The sequence below is a fragment of the Agelaius tricolor genome, unplaced genomic scaffold, assembly GCF_023055355.1.
Source record: "Agelaius tricolor isolate 1412-34295 unplaced genomic scaffold, bAgeTri1.0.p SCAF_8, whole genome shotgun sequence".
Classification (NCBI taxonomy): domain Eukaryota; kingdom Metazoa; phylum Chordata; class Aves; order Passeriformes; family Icteridae; genus Agelaius; species Agelaius tricolor.
This window is the reverse complement of record NW_027269268.1, coordinates 31627471-31651295: the sequence shown is the minus strand read 5'-3', so window position 1 is coordinate 31651295 and position 23825 is coordinate 31627471. Positions and strand designations below refer to the sequence as shown.

General features: G+C 45.0%; 3 protein-coding genes across 4 annotated transcripts in view; 1 reads left to right on the top strand and 2 right to left on the bottom strand.

The window, feature by feature from the left end:
• Window positions 1–706: 706 nt before the first annotated feature.
• On the bottom strand, window positions 707–5752 carry ING2 (inhibitor of growth family member 2). Its single transcript, XM_071432165.1, is given in 3 exon segments — window positions 707–1971; window positions 5199–5553; window positions 5555–5752. Coding segments are annotated over 3 exon segments (1224 nt in total). The 3' UTR covers window positions 707–1300.
• A 9327-nt stretch (window positions 5753–15079) lies between these two features.
• DCTD (dCMP deaminase) overlaps window positions 15080–23825 on the top strand; it is a 214487-nt gene continuing 205741 nt past the window's right edge. Inside the window, exon 1 of the mRNA XM_071432163.1 lies at window positions 15080–15344. The gene's annotated coding sequence lies outside the window, so the exon portion shown is untranslated. The remainder of the gene's footprint in view (window positions 15345–23825) is intronic.
• Window positions 16170–21047, bottom strand: CDKN2AIP (CDKN2A interacting protein). 2 transcript variants are annotated; one of them, XM_071432158.1, is made up of 3 exons: window positions 20753–21047; window positions 20527–20657; window positions 16170–19794 (listed from the first exon to the last, which is right to left on the bottom strand). In XM_071432158.1, exons 1-3 carry the CDS (start codon window positions 20974–20976, stop codon window positions 18266–18268), a joined length of 1884 nt encoding a protein of 627 aa, XP_071288259.1. In that variant the 5' UTR covers window positions 20977–21047; the 3' UTR covers window positions 16170–18265. The 2 variants fall into 2 exon arrangements, with proteins under 2 accessions (XP_071288259.1, XP_071288260.1); XM_071432159.1 differs by having other exon boundaries at window positions 20558–20657; window positions 20753–20891.

Sequence of the window (23825 nt, the reverse complement as noted above, 5' to 3'; positions counted from 1 at the left end):
GCTGCCTGCCTTGCCAAGCCCAGCCCAATTCCAGTCTCAAGAGCACTGCTGAGCAGGAACCCTAGGACTGAGCTTTGGTACCCACTCACCTCTCCATTAGCATCTCCCATTGCAAAGGAGCAGCAACAGCTGTTCTCATCTTTTTTTCCACCTCCTTTAAGGCATGGGGGTGAGGAAGTTCACTTTTAACTACCACCCAAGTAGTGTTTAGATACTACCAGCATACTTCAAGACAAAGCTCTTACATCGCCCGTCAGAAACCTGCTGGGATTTGTCTATTGGCTGTGTGCCACGCATGCTTATGTTTTGTTAGTTTGTATCTATGAACTTTTTATTGAAAGCTTTTGCCTTCAGGCTTTTAAGGTAGTTGCCCAAGTCCAAGAATTTTGGTGCTGTGCCTAAACCCAGGTCTGGCCACATGCACACACAAATCCTACTTGACGAAGAGCAAAGTTTACACCCCAGAGAATACCAGTCATGACTCAGCTCTCTACAGATGGATTATAATGAAGATTCCATCACATTTCCAGTTCCTGTTCCCCAAAATGTTAATATGCCCTCCTCTCAAGGAATCCTTCTACCACTTCAAGGCTTATAGAGAGATCAAGTTAAATGATAAAGACCACATCAGGATGCTTGACAAAACCTATTATGAAAAACTGAGTATACACCATAATTATATCATACCCAAAAACTGACTCCCAAGTATAGTCACAAAGACAAGAGTTTAATGTTGGCAAAAAAGAAAAGTTTAAGTTAGTGGTATTTTCTTCCTTGCAATAACATATTGATCATATGAAAGTCACTGGAGAGGTCTGCTTATAGCTCGGAAGACTTTTACAGTTACAGCTGAATTTAAAACCCCTAACTCCAAACACATGATGTTAACACAAAAACTGAAAATGTAAAACTTGGGATAAAGAACAAACTCAGTTGTTAAGATGCTAGCAGAGATATGAGGCCTTTCAATCCCTTTACCATAACATGAGAAGTTCTTCAGTATCTTTCCCACCACCATTATTTCAGGATTCACAAGGTTCTTTAAAATACTAAAGTAAATTGAAACCAAGCGCCATCTGCTTGTAATGTCTTCTGTGAAAGGTCTGAAGCCACCCTGTTTCAATTATTTGGTTATTCAGTGCAGAAAGTTAAAGATCACAGAAGGTATAACAGTTTTTAATATTAATATTATAGATTAAAAATTATTGCATAGTCTTATGCATTTCCTAAAACAATGTTCTGTGGAAATGAAACATTTTAATATAAAAGGAGCAACTCTTTAAAACATAAATTGTTTTCACTACCTCGATCTCCTATCTTTTTTTGATTTGTCAGTACATTTGTCCATCGTTTTCTCATTGTCTCCTCTGCACTTGGGACAATACCACTTCCCCTTTGGTTTGTACGTCAGTCCAACACAGGAGAAGTGGAACCACTCAATAGGGCACTGTTCATTGTCACATCCTATCATTTCGCCGTAAGACACTTGGTTGCATAAGCAGTAAGTTGGTTCATTGGGATCAATTGCAAATTCCACAGGTGAAACCTCTCTCTCCTGTTTGGCTTTGGAGCGTTTTTTCTTCTTGGAAGATTTTGATCTTTTCTCTTTCGGTGGCTGGTCATCGCAGTCATCGATGCCGTTGGCTATGTGGCACAGGTCGCGGCTCTCGCTGGTCCGCTGCCGACGAGGCCTGCGCGAGGATCTCTCTGGCTGGCACGACTCCATCTTGGCCTTTTCTAGAGGCTTTTCGTTCTCAGACAGGTCTTGGAAACACTGAGAGTGTGTCTCCATTTGACGGGCTCTGTTCTCGACCAGTTCTAGCATCTGAGTAACTATTTGAATTTTTTCATCTCCAAGTTCTTGACTGTTGATTAATGCACGCTGAAGATGTTGTTGCAAGCGTTTCTTCTGGACAGGATCATTTTCTGACTTGTATTTTTCATAGACATCATCTATTTCTTTAAGGGCTTCTATAAAATAAAAATAATCATAGGAATAATTACACAAGATGGAACACGCTCAAGAAAACAAATATATTCTCTAACTGATGAGAAATAGTACAAATCTTAATTACACTATACCCTACATATGATTCAAGTGCATGTGGTCATCAAATCAGTGTTTAAGGTCACAATATGTTGCAAGAAAATATTCTCATGTTCTAAGAAAGAGCAAGCTTATTTTAGCCACTGGAAAAAGAAAGGATAACACAAGAGAGGGGACACGATAGTTGTTGAGGCATGGATAATCCAGATCCTCCTTCCATTTGAAACAGGAGGAGTTTCTCCTAAGAGTCCTTACCACAATAATTCCAAAACTCGTCCAGCAAATCAAAGCAATCACTTATCAGGATCCTGAAATTCACAGAATTGTCATATATCATGATATATAACACTCCAGAATTAGTTTATCCAGGTCCTCTGCCTTCCCCTCTTACTCATCTCAAGGTTTGGCATTACATTTTCAAGTAGACACAGTTATAAAAGGAATATGACAACTGAAGTTACATAATAGCAAATTTACAATCAGAATGAAAATCAACTTACACCCCTCAAAATACTTTCCCTATTGCCAAAACAAATTATTTTAAATCAGTGTTGAACTTTTCAGAATAGGCGACCTTCTCTTTAGTGCATCATAGGATATTCTTAAGCAACTAGTAAATGAGTGGCTCACAGTTTGATTTCCCAGCTTTCCCTCTTCCAAGTCACGCAAAATAACCGCATGAGTTGCTGTGAATCTTTCACTAAATTTAGTTCTAAGAAGCAAGTTGAATGAACCCGAATATGAGATCAACGTCTTATAAATCAGTCGATACTCTGCTGTTCTATATTGCTGGATTTTAAAATTACTTTTTCCAAGCCAAATGTTACACTAGATCGACACATAAAGGACAGAGAAATTCCAAATGGGGAAGGAAATAATTAGAAGAGCTGGCAGTGAAACTTGATGTAGTGTTAGGTACAGTATTGGTTCAGTCATCACACTGCAACAGTTCAGTGAGAACTTCGGATTTTATTTGAACAGGTAAGGGAGTTTATAAATGGTACAAAACTATTTACTTCTAAAGCAGAAGCACAATCTACCTCTTCCCAAAGACCTGCATTTAAATAATTTGCTTTCATTTTAAAAGAATTTGTCTGCACTGTTGTGAAATGATTCAAGCTTGTTATCTCAACATCATTCCTAGTGATATTTTTTTTCCTCCTGATATCTTGGAACAGTAGCTTAAACATGAACAACTGCTTTTTGCTATAAATTCTGAAACGTGTATGACAACAGGAGCCAGCTGAATTTTGTTCTGTTCCAGACTTTCACTATGGTAATATAAAAATCACTTCTCTGGCCTGTCCAGTAACTCAGCCTGTATTTTCTGTATTTTAATATAAGCATTCCAGCTACCATTTAAACCATAAGCTTTATTTCACTATACCTTCAGCTGCATCACTTGCCTCTGGCCCTGACAAGAAAAATAAAATTTTTAAAAATCATACTCTCAGCTCCTGAGAAGCATGGAGTAGTGTACTTTGTATGCTGTTGAACAAGAACGGCATAACCAGAGTACAATATTGTACAACCACACAATCTCCCACCCAGACTTCTTTTTTTGGAGGCAGGAGTGTAGGTATAGATAGATGAGCTAGATTTCCCATATTGGGAATGCCCTATGCAGAGCCATTCACAAACAATAGCTGTTCACTCGTTCATACTGTGACACAGAACAACATTCATCCGACATCGGTTATTGCCTGGATGCAGCCTGTGAGGATATGCTGAACTTTACAGGGATCCACATCCACTAAAGAACGCAAAGAAGTTTTGGACTGATAGAGATGGAAGTTTACCAAACTACATGTGAATCCCCAAAGATTAGACGAGGCATTCATACACCCTAATAAACAGCTCTGAAACCTCTGTTTAAAAAAACAAAAACCCCACAAAAAACTCCAACCCTAACCAGGGCCCAGTGTTCATTACAGATAATCTGATTAAGTTTGGTGGAGCTAATAAAAGCTAAAACGATTTGTTTTCTAAGCACAAGAGTGACTTTTTCCCTCCTCCACAGACCACCATTACCTTTTAAATTAGCTGAAATAAGATAGCATTGCTGTTACATTTTTAGACTCGGGTCTAAAATATTTTTATGCCATTTTTAGGGTTTTGAAAATGTTTTGTTGTTGTTTTAAACCAGCTAAAGGCTTTGATTAAAACTAACAACAAATTTATTATATGACCCAGTATTGGTGGCTGGATAAACAGACAGTAATAAACAGTCTAAAGAAAATATTTAATCTATTAAAGTCTGAGGATTGCTGGCTAGTCACCATGGCTCAGGAGGTAAAGAGTCAGCCTTGACTAGGAATTCAAAATGCTGCAGGCAAGTCTATGCCATTTAAACTTTAAAATCCCAGGCAACTTACAAAAGCCTGTTCCTATGTGTTTTCTCGGGTAATTAGAAAGATAATTGAAAGAATCCCTTCACAACAGCTGCCTCCTGAGGTGGCCCTTCAGCGTCTGAGAGGCCTTGCCGGTCCCCATGGTCCCTCCTGCCCACGCCGAAGGAGGGAGATGCGGCTCCGGTGCCGACTGCCCGGGATCAAATTCCTGCCGCACAGCAGGGCCGGCTGGCAGCTGCCGGGCACCGCCAACGTGCCCCACAAACTGCGCGGGGCGCAAGATCTTCATCGGCACTGAACCTGCCTCCCGAAGGAGCCTTCGGGGGAGGTTCAGGGCAACTTCCCGCTCCGCAGCCTCCCTCCACGACCCAAGGGAACGCTGCTGGCGCTTTATGTGTCCCCACCCCCACCGTGCGTGCGGTCTACCGTGGGACGGGCGCTGGGCTCCGCCGGGACACCGCCCCCCGGCTCCGCACGGCGGGAGGAGCGGCGGGGAGGCCGATTTCCGGACCGCACCTCCAGCGGCAGCGTTGCCGGTTCGGGCAGCAGGGCTGCCCGGCGGGGCGGAAGCGACCCCAAACGGCGGAGCCGGGGCCTAGCGCCGGGCAGCGCGGCCCCGAGGCGGGGCGGCCTTCCCCGGGACCCACCGGGCGCCGGGAGCCCCGCGCCCCCGCAGGCTCAGCCCCGCGGGGCCCCAGCAGGTTTCACCCCGGCCCCGGCTCCTCCGCGCCGGGCGCATGTGCGGCGGGTGGAGGCCGTCCCCTTTTCCCCGCTGCCCGGTGCCCCGCGGCGGCGCCCACCTTGGCACTGCGTGTCCATCTCCCGCAGCAGCGAGGCGTTGCGCTGGATGTCCAGCGGCAAAGACTCCACACACTCCAGGTAGTCCTGCACGTAGAGCGAGAGCAGGCGGGCCCGCTCCCCGCCCGGCGCCGCCGGCCCCGCCACCAGCTGTGGCCCCGCCAGCATCATCCCCCCGCGCCAGCAGCACATCCGCCGCAGCCGCCGCGCCGCCCGCACCGGGCGCGGGGTCCTTGCGGCGACCCCGCTCCCTTCTCCGTGTTCTTCTCCTCCTCCTTCTGCCGCCGCCCCGTTGCCCTGGGGCGGCCACGCCCGGGGGGCGGTGAGCGCTCGCCGGGCCGGGCCGGGCCGGGCCGGGCGGGTGCGGCCGCCCCTCCGCGGGGTCCCGCGGGTCGCGCGCCCCTTCCCGCGGTGCCGCCGCCGGAGCAAAACCCCCGCTCGGCGCCCCCGCCCCTGCCCGGAGCGCGCATGCGCGAGGCCCTGCCCTTATAAGGCGCGGCCGGCGGCGCTGCCAGGGGTTCGCATTCTCCCGCCTTCCCCAGGCGCGCGCTCCCATTGGCCCGGAGCGCGGCGAGGGGCGGGAGCGCGCGCGGGGGGCGGGGCCTCCCATAAAGGCGCCCGGAGGCTCCGGCGCTTCCGCGCCCGGCGGGGCCGCCACCCGCGCCGGGATCCCTGGTCCTGTCCGCAGTAAGAGCCGCCTGATCTATCTTTAACGAACAGCAAAGAGGATTTGGGATGGGCTGTTATTTAGGGAAGCTGAGTGACAGTTTTATCCTGAGAAATAATTTCAAGAGTATTTTAAATAAGGTATCAACGAACTTTTGGCCTTTTCAACGCCACTCGCCAAACAGCAAATCTCGAAAATTTGACACAGTATCCTGCCTTTCCCATGCCCGTTGCAGAATTTGTATCAAATCTTGGCCACAACAATTATAGTGGGAAAAAAAAGCTAAATTATACTTTTAGACTATATACTAAAATGTCGAGATTTCATCTCCCCTTTGAGACATTTTTCAGGTCTTTACTACATGAATAATAATTGGTAAGCATCAGGAAAAAAAATTAATTTTGCTGAGTCTTGAAACACCCCGAGGAGACCTGTATATTTTGCATTGTTTCATTTATACTTTAGGCATCCAAAAAGATATCAGGGGAAAATGCACATGGTAAATGTAGCAGAAAAACAATCAATAAAAAACAATCAGAGATTATTGAATTCAGGAAGAAAATTGAAAAGAAGCAAATTCAAATCCCCAGACTCTCTTCTGTCTTACATTCCTACCTCTAGTTGAGTAGCCAGCACTAAAAGAGTACCCATAGTAATCTTGTAGATAGCATTTCAGGATGGCATGATCTGGAGTAGTGGTGAAGCTGCAGCACAGGTTGCACAGGGAAGTTTCATAATCTCCATCCTGGGATATTTTTGAAGCCTGGATGAGGCCTTACACAACCTGATCTGGCTGTGAAGCTGGCTCTGCTTTGGTGGCCTCCCAAGGATCCCATCTAGTCTCCTTTTTCCTGGGATTCTGTCTTTGTGTAGTCTGTACCAAATAGCTCCATGGCTACTCCTACAACAAAATTAATATCTCACATGATGGCAGTCTGCAACTGTTATTTTCTTAAAGATCCTAGTTCACAGAACTATTTAAACATTCCTAACTTCCAAGTCTCACAGCTGCTAGGCAGGTGTTCTACATGGCAGGGATTTTCATATGTCTATGTCCAAGCTGTTGAGTAATTGTAGCTGCAGTCAGTCAGCTTTGCCCAAGTCAGCAATGTGTTGGCAAGGTCATAAAAATGAATGAAAACAAAGTTGTAGACAGTACTTTCAAAACATCCTTCACTACACTGATGTCACTCTGGCCAAAAAACCAGGAAGTCTGTAATTCTGCGTGTTCATGTTCTTAAGAGGGCGCCTTCATTTTAAAATGAACAGTTTTAATTTACAGTAACACCTGTAAAACCAACTGCCTTTTTTTTTCCTTCTTTTTTTTTTTTTTTTTTTGTGCACTGTTACAGCTCAGGTTAATGAAGCCTCAGATAATTTTTTGCTACTTGTCTCATTTTTGAGCAAATAGATTTAGAAAATGGCAATAACGTGGTTACCTTGGCTTCCATCGGCACTGATTCACTGTAACTTTACTGTGTAGTGGTCATTGCTGTCACTTCTGAGTAACTGAAGACGGAATTTCTTGATGTAATAACAGATAACACTTATGCCAGTGAAAAGGACCTGGATTAATATAATTGATACAATGTTCTTGAGAAAGGTGTTGGCTCTTTTGAGGGGTTGTGTTTCTGCTTGTAGTCAGTTTGAGTAGGTGTAACATCCTGCCATCTCATGAAGAAATAAAGTTAAGAAACAGGAAATTCTCCTACAGAGCAGAAAAAATAAAGCAAAAATGTTCATTCAAAATTAACATGTTATTTAAAATTAAATATTAATTATTATTAAATATTAATTTAAACCAAATATTTTGGCATAACTTTTTTTTTTTTCTCACAAGAAACTGTGCATGCACTGTCCGTAAAGAAATAGCCAAGAAAATAATTAATAACATTTGTTACAGGTGGTTTCTGTGCTAAAAGCTTGCTGTTTGTCACTATAGGGGAAACAGTATCTAAGGTACAGCAGAGAATAGCTAATGACTTCTAAATTTAAGTGTTATCTACTGCTTTCAAACACTAAAATAAAAATTTTAATTTTGGGGAACCTCAAGAATGCAGCAGTGGCACTGGACCAGATTTCCCTAGGAAAAAGAAGCCTTAGCTTGCTGCATGTTTGAAGCCTCAGGGGAAAGGAAAGCAAGAAGAGCTGATTGAATTCCCTGCTTTGCTCATGACTCAAAATGGCTAGGAGCAAACACAGGAGAATTTTGATGTATTGGGCTCAAGTTTGCAGGTTGATTGATAGCTGTGAGAACCAATTGTGTCCCTTCTTTCGCTGTCAGTATGTGAGAATACTCTGGAGATAGGAACAGGCATGGTAGAGCAAAACCTTGCTAATTGTAGAGATGGACAGGCAGAATGATCACATAGTTCCACCAACCCTCTCTGCTAAGTGGGAAACTGTCAGCGTGAGGTTGACATACACAGGGATGTGGTATTAGGGTGTATTGCATCAAACATATCTCAGTAGTTGTCCACCAAGGGTAAGTAATACAGAGAACTCCTATATCCAGTTTATTTAGATTTATTTATATATCTCTAAACTATTCCCAGTTTTCAGGAAGAATAGATCCTAACAATTTTTGTTTCTTTATAAATTACCAGTATAGGTTTTTAAAGTCCAAACCAGAGTATTCCCTTTTTTTTTGTGAAAGATTTCATTATATTACAGATTTTACTATGATAAAAATATTTCCAGAGATTTAATCCAACTGTTATTTTCCCCAATTAAAATTTTGCCTCTCATCTTTCATAATCCTGATTTTAAATCCTCAAACCACCAATGATTCCTATCCTGTTTCATATAATAATACATAAGTTGGTTAGGGTTTTTTTTTTTTTCTTTTGGTTTTGGTTTGGTTTGGGTTTTTGTGTTGTTTGTTTGTTTTACTTTGGTGAGGGTTTTTTTGGTTTTGTTTTGTTGGTGGGGGGGGGGATTTGTTTGTTGGATTCGGTTTGGATTGGTTTGGGTTTGGTTTTATTTGGTTTATTTGGTTTTGTTTGGGATTGCTTTTTTTTTTTTTTCTTGCTTTTTATTGATAACCCAGGAAGTGTTTCAGGCTGTGGAAAAAGAAAAGCAACATTATTGATGAGGACAAGTCCATAGTGGAAAAAGAAAAGCAGCATTATTGATGAGGACAAGTCCATAGGGGGCTGTAATTGTGAAAGACCTTCTTAGCATTTAGTAGGAATGCTCAAAAGATGACAACAAGGTCCTTCTTTTAAGCAAAAGAACTGATTTTTGATGATATATATTTCTTGTCAGAAATGCTTCTCTGTCTTCCATGGGATGAAAAGCATGAAGAATTATCTGAGATACCATAAAAATAAAAAGATTTTAAAAAGAATGAGTACAAGCCAGATGGGCTTCTTAAGAGTCAGCTGAAAGAAACAATAGGCAGAGTTTTATACAGGTGATATTCTTGGAAGAGGTTATCCTTGCCAGACATACATATGTTTGACCAGGTAAGCTATTCTCAAAAGTTTCTCTAACATGAGGTCATCCAAAAAAGATACATCCCTGTAATGCCAGACATTGCTTTTTGTTTTCCTTAAATATTAGGCTTGATTTATCTGGTGGAATACAAATCATATGAATTCACTATTATTACTATTTTTCTCTTTCATTTACGCAATGTAGAATACTTAAAAATAAGACATGGGCTGACAACAGATAATTTCAATCAGATGATAAACTAAACAGTAGCTTTCCTGAAAATACTGGGATGTGCTTTTTTCCCTGTTAGCTTCATCCTCAACTGTACCAAAGAGCTTTCTAGTACCAAGTGACAAATATCCTGCACTTATCAGGAGATGTATGTTCTTCCTTATCCACAACATTTACTCTGTTTTCTGCCAATATGCTATAATAGAAAATCTCTTCCTGAATCTTAGTAACCAGTTGACTTGTATTAACACAGGAAAGAGGGCAGCCACAATATCCTGCTCAATTTTTTCTTTAAGCAGATAAGTTCTACTAATTTCACCATTGTTGGGGAAGATGAAACAGGAAAGCCTTATAAATATGATTGTCTGACAAAAGATTTTGAGAACATAGAAACTATAAGCGAGATTGAAATGAAAGCAAGCTTTGAGATCCCTTAGTTACTGAACAACAGGAAAACAATGCTGTGGCTGCTGAAGGTAATCCCCTTTTGATGAAACAAGACCCTCTGCAAGCAGGCAGGTCCAAGGGTCCAGCAGATCCTGCCAGCTTGGCAGAAGGGGCCCAAAGAGGAGTTTTTAGGGTTTAAAATGTAGCACAGTATGGTAATGTAGTGATTCTTACAGGCTGTATGGAAATGCTATAGGATTTGTATGTTGGACTAGATCGGTTAGTGAGAATCAGAATATTCAACACAGAAGATGATTTATTGTATTGTAACGGGAACTTCGCTCACTTCCTTTCCATACTCTTACTTACTCACTCACTTACTTTCTATACCCTTACTCTTGTCTCTTAGCTCTTACCCCTTTTACTCACTTATGCTTTTACGCTCTTATCCTCCCATCCTCTCTGCCCCTCTCTTCTCTCAGGGCTGCTCCAAGCTGTGGCTGTCAGCTCCCAGCAGGGCCCTGCACCCACGCCCTTTGTAATAAACCGCAAGTGCCAGGACCTGGCTGCAGAGATCTCTCATCTCCGTCCGTCCTGACCGTGCAGACCCCCTGTCACTCCTACAACCATGAGCAGACTGAAAAAGGGACTAAAAAGTGCAGACTAACTATACTCTGTGCTTTGTTTTGTAATAACTATTTATTTATTTATTAAGGTTCTTCACATTCAGTTTCCATACTCTAATGCCACAGCAAAATGTGTTTTGAGAAATTGGTAGGTCCAAGGCAAGACATGTTAAGAAATTCACTTATATATGACTTCATTGCTTTCATGAGAGCATACTCATACACTGTCACTTTGTTTTGAGTAGAACCACACTGCTCCTTTTTGAGGCTATCAGCTCTGTTTGGAATAGCCTCTGGAAATCAGCAGGGGCTGGACACCACCAGCTTCTCACAGGTGCTATGGACCATGCTTGGCTGGCATAGGAAGTGCAGCTCCTCAGAGGAGGGGGACAGTGCTGATCAGCTGAGCACATGTGAAAAACACATTCTTACTTCTTCCATTTGTGAAGAACATATTTACACAAGTGCACCTTTGTAATCAAGGTTATTACATGAGGGCAGACAGTACACCTGCAGAAAGTTTCAGTAGGTGAAGGTTTAAGACATTCATAATACTCTCCTATATGCAGATGTTAATTTTTCTTTCCAGCTCAGGAAATAAAGGTGGGAGTCACCCAGCTAAATATGTGGAATGAGAGAGAATCTTAGTATAAATAGGTATGGCTCTTAAAACGTCTCCGTTGACTGTAAGGTTAGCCCAGGTCTCTTGTCACAGAAGTCAGTGAAATTAATTCCACTCCGTGTGCAAAAAAGGGGAAATTACATCCCTATGATTACCATTTATGAATTTCAGAGTTCCCCGAAAACTTGGACAGAGTTTTGGCATATGTCATTAAAACTCTGCAACAAACAGTAGGAAGCCTCATTTTATTTCCCTCCTAGTGTGGATTTTTTTTTCTTCTTTGGAATCCGCTTATCCTAACCTAGTAAAAATTATTAGTTTCTAGTGCAACTGAAAAGTCACCACAAACAGCTCCAGAGAGTAATTTCATATCTTCAAAATAACCCTATAGCACCAAATCACCCCCATTAGGGGTTTTCCAGCAGTGCTTCTGCTAAGCAAATTTTTCAGTGCCCTCACTCACTCCCAGTTACCAAAAAGTGGTATTATCTTTGACTACTAGGATATGACCAATGTACAGGGCTTTCTTCCCAAGAGCACACAGAGTTTACATTTGCTGTGTTATTCAGTTGTAATTGTGAGAAAAATTAATGGTTAAACAAGATGAATAGATTCCTGCCCCTCAAACATCCTCTTCCCCAAAATAATGAGAAATGTGGCATTTACTCCAGTGTAAAGGAGGCTTTAGGCTGGAAGACTGCTATCAAAATACAGGCAGCATCTGACTGAACATAGAACTTAGCTGCAGTTAAAATCACAGAATAACAGAACAGGTGAGGCTGGAAGACACCACAGTGAGTCATCTGGTCCAATTTCCCTGCTCAGGCTGGGTCCCCTAGAGCACATTGCACAGATTATGTCCAGACAGCTTTGAAACTCCCTGGAGATGGAGATTCCACAACTTGTCTGGGCAATCTGTTCCAGTGTTTGGTTACCTGCACAGTAAAGAAGTTCTTCCTTGTATTCAGATGGAACTTCCTGTATATCCATTTCTGCATGCTGCCTCTTGTCCTATTTCTTGGTACCACCTAGAAGAGCCTGGCTCCATCCTCTTGACATTCTTCCTTTGGATACTTATAGGCATTGATAAGATCCTCTCTCACCTGTCTTTTCTCCAGGCTAGACACTGGAAGATTTGAAATGTAAAATGTAAAACATCAGAGGATTTAGTAAATCCATTGGTTAGATCAGTTTTCTTACTAGTGACAAAATATCTTTTGCCCAATGTGATTCATCTCTACATTCATATTGAGAAGAAGTCCTTTTGCAGCCCACTTGGGCTTAACAGTTAATGTTACTTGACCACTAGTGGCAATGAAAACTTCAAAGGGCTGCAGGCTCAGATGTTAGAGGTGAACAATGCTTTTTTATTTGCAGGAATGTTACTAGAGGAGGAAAATACATAGCTGGTAACCACTGTAACTCAATCTTCCATTACCTTAGGAACAGGCAGTAGTGCTCAGAAATTATCATGCACTATTTTCATGATTAGCCTACAACATATTTGAAACTGTTACCAAGTATCAACATAAAACCTGTTTTCCTAATTGCTTATCTGTGAGTGAGTGTTAATTAATCACAGACCAGAAATTGGTGCATCCTGACAGCAGATTTAATGACAGCATTTTCTTAAAAATGCTTAACCTACCTAATGGCAGTACCTTTGCTGTGGCAGTGGCAACTAACAGAACCATCTAGAAGCCACATACACAAACACAAGTTAATTGTTGTTACCTGAACAAAGAGTGTGGCATATTATACATTAGGTAAACGTGAAAATCTAGCTGAAAGAAAAACTTTAAAAATATAGATATTGCTTTTATTTTCTCTGTATTTTGCAGCTTACAAGCTTGGGGACAGATTTGTCCAGTGAAAGAGAGAGACAGTATCAAAATTCTTTCAATGTGTGCTTTTTTGCCTCAATCTCTGGACCACTAGATCATGTCATGTCAGCTTAGTTTAACCTATAGGCTAGAGAAATTTTATGTTTGACATATTCTCTCCTATTAACAAATTTGAAGACCAACATTTACCATAACATTTACCAACCTACAAGTGAGACCATTTTGTTCACATGCATAGAACTAGTTCAAGTCATTAAGGTGCTATGGTGCAATTTTAGGGCCAAAAAAACCCCAAGCACACATCAGTCGCTGCACAAGCTTCAACTTATCTCCACAAGCTTGACTGTGGTCTTTAGCCTGTACAGCAGGTGCTTCATACAGCTTTAGATATATCCTTTTAGTAGATGAAACTGGGACACTGAGATTTCATCACAGTTTCTCAGCCAAAAAAACAAGACTTCATAGAGCTGTGCCCCAGTTTTGTTGTTTCTTTGGGGATGGGTTCTTTGATAGTGTTTTAAATTAAAATCTCTCTTTTCCCACATACATATAGGTGATCAAATGCAGGATCACAGGAGAAAAGAAAGACATTTGAGTAGTTCAAGTAACAACAACGAGTAGTTCACCAAAACAACAGCTCAGGCCAGGTGGTTTCTTGTGAACCCTTCCAGGGCTCTCATGTGAGGCAGTCAGAGCTGACACCACCCACTCTGCAGAGGTGCTCCCCACTCTGCACACTGGTCTCCCCTGTCTAGTGTGGGCTCTGACATGGCTGGAAAGAGGTCACCATGAGGATATTGCTGGAAGAGGAACAGCAGGTGTAGGAAACTAACAGGGTTTACAAACTGTACTGTGCCTGCATATAGGCCACATGTCTGAGGCTCAGCCAAAGAGAAAGACGCTGTTTAGCAGACCTGGCCTCACCACAGGAACTTCAAAAATACCAAGACAGAATGAACCAGAAGGAAGCATTGTCTCTGGGCCACTTGGGAGCTTTTAGGGTAAAGTAATAAAGATAATTTGGGGTAAGGTAATAAACCATTTATTTTGGGTCTGAGATGCCCAAATTTTATGTCATTTTGGGGATCTCTGCCGGTGCTCTTCTGTCATTTTTTATACCCAGACATGACTGTAGTGCAGCAGAGGGCTTTATTCCACAGTGGAGCATAATCATGTGCTATTTGCTTGACATACTAGAGGCAAAAGTGGCACTGCCTATGACATTAATTCAGTTTTTCAGCAGGCAGCAGCATCCTGCAGAGTTAGTCCCTGGGAGTTTAAGCATGAGAACCTAATTAAAGTGGGCAAATAACACTGGCGGCATGCACTCCTTCTCTGCAGAGAAGGTGGAGGAGGGGATCCCGGGGGTAGGTGTGCCCCGCACAGCACAGCCTGGGGAAGTGGCCGCTGTGCTGAAGAGCGTGGCCTGTACTGGGTGCTGTGTCAGCGTTTGTGCTCAGATACCCACCGAGCCCTCCTGTGCTGGTGCACCCCGTCAGGGTACTGCCATCCGGCCTCTTGCTGCTTCCTGGAGCGGGGAAGGAGGGAAAGCCTCTACAGACAGGTAAGTGCTCCGCACGAAGTGCCTCCCCAATAGAATGTGCTCAGGTTGGACAATGGGAGAAATTTCTTCACAGAAAGGATTGCCAAGCATTGGAGCAGGCTGCCCAGGGAAGTGGTGGAGTCACCGTCCCTAGAGGCGTTTAAGGAAAGACTGGACATGGCACTTAGTGCCGTGGTCTGCCTGACGAGGTGGTGTTCGGCCAAAGGCTGAACTCGATGATCTCAAAGGTCTTTTCCAACCTAAATAATTCTGCGGGCCAGGAGGCACTTGAAGCCCAGCGGGTGCGAGCAGCGGGGGGGTGCGGGCCCGCTTGTCCTGCACGCCGCTGTCGGGCAAGCAGCGGGTTCCCCCCCACACGCTTTGCTGTTCCCGCGCAAGGCTGTGGGAGCACCACCCCGCCCTGGGGGGTCCCGTGCAGCCCCCGCCCGGCAAAAGAGGATGGCCTGAGAGTGAGCCCCGTTCTGTTGGCGCGCTTGCCGCGCTACCTGCGTCTCTGTGGCCGTGACGAGAGCCCGCCCCGCGCTCATCCGCTCGGCCCGCAGGCGTCTCGGCGGGAGGTGTGAGGCGGCGGCGGCGGGCGGGGGCGCGGTAGCGCCCGGCACTCTCTGCCTGCGGTCCGGGGACTTTCCCCTAGGCGGGCGCGGGGCCCGTGAGGAACGGCTGTCCTCCGTGCGTGGCCTAGCGAGCAGGTCTTCAGAACATCCCAGCATTCACTGCTTTCTAGTGACGTTATATAAACCACAGCAGACTGGAGAACTTCCAGGGCAGGGTGAGTGGTTTCTTTTTTGTTTGGTTTTTGTTTTTTTTACATTGCGCTTGCCTCCCTACTGGTCCCCGCAGGCGATGCGCAGTGGGCAGGCGGCCTAGCAGCCACCTGAGGGGCACCACGGCCCCGGAGGGCCGCGGAAGGCGACCGTGGAGGAACGGAGGGGCGCCGGGAACGCGCTATGCAAATAGAGCGCCTCGGCCCCGCCCCGAGCCGGGCGGGCGCGCCAGCCCCGCCGTGTGGCCGCCGCTGAGGCCGCCGCGCTGAGGCCCCCCCGCTAAAGCCGCCCCAGCGCCCGCAGGCTGCAACCGGGGGCGGCGGCGACATACCCCGCACGGGTGAGCAGCCGGCAGCGGCTAACAGCAGCCAGCGGGCGGCTGGCCGCAGGGACCCTGCCCGGCGTGCTTAGGCTGTGCTAGCAGAGGAAACGGGAGTCACTTTCTGATGGCTGCGATTTCCCGTACTTCCGTAGAAAAAACAGGGTCAGTTTTCCTTTTGGTTGGTTGGTTTGCTTTGTCCCCCCGAAGACAACTCTGCACGCCGACAGTGTAAGTGCAGGTGCTCACCCTGGCCCTCGTCAGCGGCGTCTGACAGTTCAGGACCAGCATCCCAGTCGCTAGAGACCAGGACAGTAGCTGGAGGAGAGACACAGGATTTTAGAACAAACACCTCTTGCCACAGCCAGTTCTTTCTATTTCTTTCTTCCTTTAGGGCTAACAAAATGTTAGTAGATTCTCATTTGAATACTTGACTAGTGCTTATTCACTTGTATGTGAATCCGTTTGTTTAGTTGCTTTCCATGCAGAATGTGAAATAAAAATAACACACTTCAGCTTTCAGTTTCTTTTAAGAGTAGCTACAGACTTGTTCTTTAATGATTCACAACCAAACATCAAAGAGGAATAACATTCAAAATTTTGAAAAAAGTAATTCTAAATCAGGTCTTTTAAAAAAGGCATCTAGCACCTCAGCCTTTTAACACAGTTGCCCTAACAGCCCCTTGAGGTCAGTGAATACTGAGAGCTTTGCTATACAGACGAGAAACACAGGTTTTCACATTACAGCATGTGCTGCAATTCTGACCCAGAGATCTGGAGGTGACCGAACTAGCAGCAGAGAAAGCTGTACTACAGAGGGCACAGGATGCAACTCCTGCCTCACAAGCACAGTCCTTACATGTGTCTACCTGAAAACAGATCTCACACTTCCCATCATGAATACCATAGCTCCTAAGCACAGCACGAAGCTTGCCCTGCACTAGAAGCAGACACCAATTCTTGCACTAAGTCACAATTTAGAACACTGCATTCCAAACGCCAGGTGGTGCTCCAGGAATGCCAGGGGGGAACTCCTGAGAAATCTAACTAGGGCGAAGGGCGACCGAGGGCACAGAAGCACAGGGGTCAGGTGGAGGAGGTTCTCAACCAGCCATCGGGAAGTGCGAGCGCCTTGCAGGCTTCTGGTGCTATGGACTGGACAGCCACTGCTGTTCAAAAGCACACAGGGTACAGTGTAAACACCACTGTGGTTTAGTCCCAAAACTTACAAAATAACTGAAAGTGGATGTATGTACTTCTGAGATCTCAGAAATTCCTATTCATTCCTTTAGCACTTGATCAATGGATCTGACAGTCAAGTGTAAGGACACCACTAAATGATGCTAACTACTGTAAAAGGACAAGATTAAGTCAAAATAGCACTGAAGACATTATGTTTTTACAATTACATGTCATTATCCAATATACCAAAACATGCAGTTTGTGCAGGTATTTCAGCAACATTGAAAATAAAAGGTAATCTTCCACTTTCTTTGCCTCAAACTATTCTGTACAGGGAGTAAAAACGTAGCAAAGGAAGGGCTTGATTAGAATGAGTGTTTTACAATACACTTGCTGCCTCCAGCAGACAGCTGCATTTTCATTTTGCTTACCTTGGTGTTACAAAAGTTGAAATTCATATTCTACAGGTTCCCTCTATCAGTTTTATAGTATTTCAGCTACACACCTAAAGAAACCAACTAATTCTTGTGGGATTACACCTTGAAGCCACTCAACGTAAAGCTTTACTGAAGGTGTTGCAATATTATTGAAATGGCTGGAATATTTAGTAGCCAAAACCAAAATACTATAGATGCTTATCACAGAGGTTTTATTGTTTTAGTAGCAGTCAAAATATACTTAGTATAGAAATCCATGTTCATTTGGAAAAAAAAGTACCAAACAAAACTGTAAATGATACTTCACCATATAAATTAAATCTGCTTACAGTTTTGGTGGCCGAAATAGCTGTGACTTGACTGCTAATTGCTAATTTGCCAATGTGATATTAAAAGGGCTCTAACCTGATAGCATAATGTTAAATGGGATCAGGATGTCACTTATATTGCAAGTGTTATGAAAACATCCCATAAAAAGTCAACCAACTACTTTCTCTCCTAGTATGAGCAACAGTGAACATTATGAGCAACAAGCCTGAAACATGTAATTCAACTTTTTGATTGAAATTTTTAAACAACTTTCAATTATTCAAGTATTATGGTCCCTATGTACACACTTCTACAAGCCTAGAAAAGATATGGTAGACAATTGAGCACACTACCATCAAATTGTAAGAATTACAAAAACGTCAGGTTTTAAACAGCAAATTGTACCTTAATAGTTTAATTAAAAATAGAAGAGTTAGGTAGACTATTTTGCAAATACAACAGCACACTAGTGTGCTGTATATTAAGGCAATACCTTTAAATGCGCACTTGTCATCTCTAACAAGTTTTATACAATTGCTACCAAGTGAAAGAACTATCATTGTCTTGCAAAACTGAGAAAGAAATACAAAATATCTGGAAGCCTACATTTTCAAAGTACAAAATTAACCTTCAGTCCTTGTGTTGAAATACTATACACAGTACAAACAGTGATTCTCCCCTACAAGATCTCACGAGGATTTCTTAAAGCTGGAGGCAAATTTGAAGGTTTTGACTCTTCATCCAGAAGCACCAAATCTTCAATTTCACTACCTTTGTATTTTCTTTTACATATCTTCACAATAACTTTCTTCTTGAGGAATAATTTCAAAGCTTCTCTTGAAGCCACTGCTTTGGCATTTTCCATACTTTTACCACAGCCAGTACCCAAGTAGACAGACTTGCACCTCAGTTCACAAACTATATTTTCTAGAGAGCTTTTATTTTGAGGCAAGTCTGCAAGTTCCTTCAGGGGAACGAAAGCAACATCTAACGTAGCTTTTACAGACTGAATAGATGAATTTAGAAGTTCTGCATGATTTACATTAGGACTGAAGCCTCCAACAGCAACCAGTTTCCAGGCTACAGCTTTGTAGAGTCTGTTGAAAAAAGGTTGTCTTTCCTTTGCATCTTCACTGGTTAGAGGTTTGCACAAAGCCTTCGCAGGGCTCTCACCTGCCTGCGCGCCACTCTTGGAGGCCAGCAGGGAAGCGCCTGCCTGAGCTGCACCCCGGGAGGGCCCTTGCTGAGCTCCGCTGCGAGCGGCCAGCAGCGAAGCCGCCACCTGGGCGCTGCTCTTGGCAGCCAGCAGCGAGGATCCCGGCTGCGCACCGCTCCGGGCAGCCAGCAGTGAGGCGGCCACCTCCGCACTGCTCTTGGAGGCCAGGAGCGGGGAGCCCACCTTAGCTGGCCCTTTGGAAGCCAGCAGCAGCGAGGTGCCCACCTGAGTACCACTCTTGGGGGCCAGAAGCAGTGAGCTGCTCACCTGAGCACCGTTCTTGGACACTGATGCTGGGGCACCCACCTGGGTTTTGGAAGACAGCAATGCAGCACTTGTTTGGGGGGTGCTCTTGGAAGTTGGTGGCACTGCTGCTGCCACCGCTGCTGCCTGTGGGGTGCTCTTGGACGTTGATGGCACTGCTGCTGCCACTGCTGCTGCCTGTGGGGTGCTCTTGGAGGTCACTGGCACTGCTGCTGCCACCGCTGCTGGCTGGGGGGTACTTTTGGAGGTCACTGGCACTGCTGCTGCCACCGCTGCTGGCTGGGGGGTGCTCTTGGCAGCTGGTGGCACTGCTGCCTCCACTGCTGCTGCCTGAGGGGTGCTCTCGGCAGCCAGTAGCGCTACACTTACTGTAGTTTTCTTTTCAGGTGACGGCACATTTTCACACTTGCTTTCCTTAGGTGGGCTTGAGCAAGGCTTCTTTCCTGGCTCTTTTTCAGATGAAGGTGGCTTTTTCTCAGCAGTACTTTCAGCATTAGCAGGTTTTCCTTCTGTTTCTATGTCCGAGACTACGACCATTTCTTGATCTGAACTGCAAGTTGACTGGGAAGTTTCTGGATCTTTGCTAGTACCTTTTTCCTGCTTTTTGGGCAAGGTACTCTCCGTTTCCTTCACTCCTTCTGCCTTGGTTGTTTTCACATCCTTTCCAACATCCTTAGAGTCTCTGCTTTTCTCAACAGCTTGTCTCTTGCATGGCTCCTCTACCCCTTCTGCAAAACAGGTAAAATATGTGATCCTCTTTGATTTCTGCACTATCAAACAGCCATGGAGAGAAAAATAATCTAAAACTTTCTAGCAATATTATCTGTGAATTTAAAGGGTATATATTAGCAATACACCTGAACCATTGTTTCGAGTATTAACCTGCTATTTTAGAATTTTGGGTTTTTTTGACAAAATCTGGACAATACTCATACGAGGTTTCAGATGTTGGTTTGGACCCAAGTATGTATTTCTATTCTTGAAGTCCAAACCAAAACTGGCCAACATACATTAAAGGGGCTATCTGATCTAAAAATAAAGGAAGTGTACTTTGTCTACTAATACCACAAAATATCTTTACAACATTTGTCTGAGAATTACTTTAAGAAACTCAGTTTCTTACACAGCAACAATGCCTGACTGGCAACAAAGGCAAAGTAACAAGAACATATTTAAGCTGGAGCACAGCAGCCCATATCACAACACACAAGTTAGCAGATTAAAGTGCACCAGCTGTAGAAATTCAAAACAACAGCTCATTACCAAATGACTAGGTACACATTATGTGCATTTTAGAGACATTATATTAGAAAAAGAATAGCACAGAGAGAGGAAACTATTAGCGGGAGTTTAAAAAGTACATTATTTTTACTACTTTCTAAGCCCGAGGCAAACCGAGAACATTCAGAAACAAGCATTTTCTAGACTCCTATGTATTGTCACAGCTATGATCTGCTAACCATTGCTACTTGATATGCCTCTTTTCTTCACCTTGGCAACCAGTTCGTCTCTCGTGGTGCGGACAGGCGCGTTGGTCACTTGGATGCCTTCGGCCATTTCCAGCGCCCTCTCCATGACCTGCGGCGGGTACCTGGAGGGGCGACAAGAGGAAAGGAGGGAAGGGGCTTCGTCAGGCGGCCGCGCCGCGCCGTCCCCCCGTCCCCCGGCGCGTCCCGCTGAACCCACCGGCATCCCAGGAAGACGTGGTTGGCCCACACCATGGAGAGGGACACCAGGCGCTGCAGCTGGGCGCTGCCCGCGGCCGGCAGCTCCCCCACGTTGCGCAGCAGGAACTCCCGGCGGTACCGCCAGTGGTGCTCAGGCTCGCAGGCCCCGCGCAGCGTCTCTGCCCAGGCCGCCTCTTCCGCCGTCCGCCCCAGGGGCTCGCCCGCCGCCGCCTTCCCCGCCATCGCCGCCGCGGAAACACCCGCCCCACTGCTTCCGCCCGGCGCGCCGTGAGCTCACATCCGCATGGGCCGGGCCGGGCCGGGCCAGGCCGGAGCGGGCGGGGCGGGGTGGAGCGGGAAGGGGAGCGCCTCGCCGCACCCCGCCCCGCCCCGCTCCGGGCGGGTTGGGCCTTGGCGCTCAACCGGAACCGGCTGTGGCCTGTCCTACCCACACACCTCGGGTGCCGGGGGAAAAGAGGTGCTCTGGGCTCGGCTGCCAGCCCTGCATTGTGACTGGCGAAAGCGTGAACAAAAGTTCTGCTTTACGGGTTGTTTGTGGGGGATCAAGTGGTGTTTTACCTCAGAATCACAGAATCACTTCGGCTGGAAAAGTCATCTGAAATCATGGACTCCAGCCTCTGACCGAACACCGCTTTGTCACCCTAGACCACGGCACTAAGTGCCACGTCCTGTCTTCCTCTAAACACCTCCAGGGATGATGACTCCACCACCTCCCTGAGCAGCCTGTTCCAATGCTTCACAATATTTCTGTGAAGAAATTCCTCCTAATTTTCAACCTAAACCTCCCCTCGTGCAGCTTAAGACTGTATCCTTCAATCCGTCACTGGTTGCTTGGGGGAAGAGGCCGATCCCCACCGCGGTACAGCCTCCTTTCAGGTAGTTCTAGAGAGACATAAGGTCTCCCCTGAGCTTCTGTTCTTCTAACAACCCCTGCTCCCTCAGCCACTCCTAATAATGCTTGTGCTCCAGACCCTTCACCAGTTTAATTTCACTTCTGTGGCCTTCCTCCACCACCTCAATGTCCTTCCTGAATTGAGTGGCCATAACTGGACACAGCCATTGAGGTGTGGCTTCACCAGTGCTGAGTACAAAGGGGCAATCCCTTCCCTGCTGGCTGCACTATTTCTGATCCAGGCCAGGATGCCACTGGTCTTCTTGGCCACCTGGGCAAACTGTTGGCTCATGTATTGCTGACTGATATTCTTCCAGCACCCCCAGATCATCTTCCACCAGTGAAAGGAAAAGGACCCTCAGATCCTTTGCCCTTTTCCTCCTCGGTTTTGTCCATACAATCGGATTTGTTGCCTGGTGTGCAACAGCATAAAATTGCATACTCGAGAGAGACAATGATTGTTTATTTCAGAATTGCACAAGCCTGGGTGCTCAGTGGTATTCCACAAATCAGGTACACCCCTCCGGACTTTTCGTGCCATTATTGCTACACAGAAGTTTGGAGTTAGTTGCTTTCCAAGGGAAGCCCCACTATTATGCTTGGTTAGTAATTTCCATACAAGTTATATAACCCCAGCTAACTTCTATCCAATGCTCTGAGGAGGGGTCTTCACCTGGGCAGGGGTATTTTGACCTATAGGCATGAATTTTAATATTATAAGAAGATAGTTCAGGTATAGGATACATGGACCTTGAGTACTTGGCAAGTTAGCAATGTGGACATAGATGTACATCAATGTCTTGATTTGCTCCATTCTTAAAGCCTGTTAGTTCCTAGATGTCCTTGGCTAAGGGATGCTGCCTGTTCTCAATTAGGTCTCCTTTCCTGATGGCTTGCACCAAAGACTTATCCAGACTTAAAATAATCTTGACATATTCCAAGTTTTACAACATTGGCATGTGACAGAAAGGTGGTGGCAAGGGCATGGGTTGTTGTAGCATTTTTGAGGAAGCAATAAATGAGGACTGCTGGCTACAAAGGGTTCAGCTAATTGCTCTTGCATCTCTGTAGGCTGTCTTTAGTTTGCAAAATATTACTCCAGAATTTGATTCAAGACCATTTGAACAATTCTCTGTGAAAAAGGGATAAGCACACTGTGAAAATACCACAAGCTTCAGTCTGAGATAGGGCTTGCTGAATCAGTGCAAAAGAGGAAAGAATTCTGAATTCCAAAGGGCTGTCCCTGGAGAGTTGTATTGATTTTTCCTCCTGAATTAAAAGTCTGGGTTTGCTTAAGTTTTCAATTTTTAACACCTACATGTCATCATGAACTGAACTACAGGACAGATTGCATTGAAGGAAGGAGTATTTTTCTCCTTAATGACTTAGATGTCTTATTTTGTGGAAATTGTTATGTAGTGGTTTAACTAAGAGTGCCTCTACAGAGCAAAAACTAAGGGATTAAGGAAATGAAGTCAGAAAAAAGAAGTCAAATGCACTTTTGCTCTTTATCCATTGTTAGAATGGAAGTACTTTTTCTTTGCTTTTCTGGTTAGGCCCCGCAATGTTACCTTGTGCATTGGCAGAGGGCAAGGGAACAGTAATGAATGGGATGGGGCTGACAGGAAGAAAAGGGCAGAAAGTTTGTACCCTCTCTGCTGTGGGTGTCTTGGAACAACGGGTTTGTTACAAAACAGTGTCAGAAAGTTTAGAAACTGTAGTCACCACATCTATTTCGAGGCATTAGTTGTATCAGTCCCATATATGGTTATCTTGTAGTATAATTCCTCGAATACAGGAGAGGCATGGTCTGTCACATTAGGGTTTCTGCTTAGAGGTGAGGTGAGCCTGTCTCCTAGACCTCTGAGTCTGTGATACCACAGTTCTTGACTTCATGGTCCATACAGACCTTGACGGGTGAATGAAATCCTTGGCAAACATAGGTTTGAGTTTGCACCTCAGCCAAGTTCATCCATTCTGCCAGCCTGTTTATGCTCTTCAATGAACCAGTTTGCTTTCTAATGAAAGGCTGGGACTTCACCAGGCTTGAGATCCGCCCCTCAGAGACAGCAGGAATTCAACCAAGCCTGAGTAGCTGCAGCAGAATTGTCTGTACTCTTGCCGAAGAAGAAGAGCAAGCAGTACAGACAAGAATGTCCTGTCCTCCTCCACAAGCATC

Bases quoted from the DNA above. Each gene is read 5' to 3' on its own strand.
- CDKN2AIP (XM_071432158.1), bottom strand. From the start codon at position 20,976: ATGGCGGGGAAGGCGGCGGCGGGCGAGCCCCTGGGGCGGACGGCGGAA. The intron at 20,658-20,752 runs GTGGGTTCAGCG...TCGCCCCTCCAG, and splicing joins CACGTCTTCCTGGGATGCCG to GTACCCGCCGCAGGTCATGG. The intron at 19,795-20,526 runs GTTAGCAGATCA...CCTGTTTTGCAG, and splicing joins AGGCATATCAAGTAGCAATG to AAGGGGTAGAGGAGCCATGC.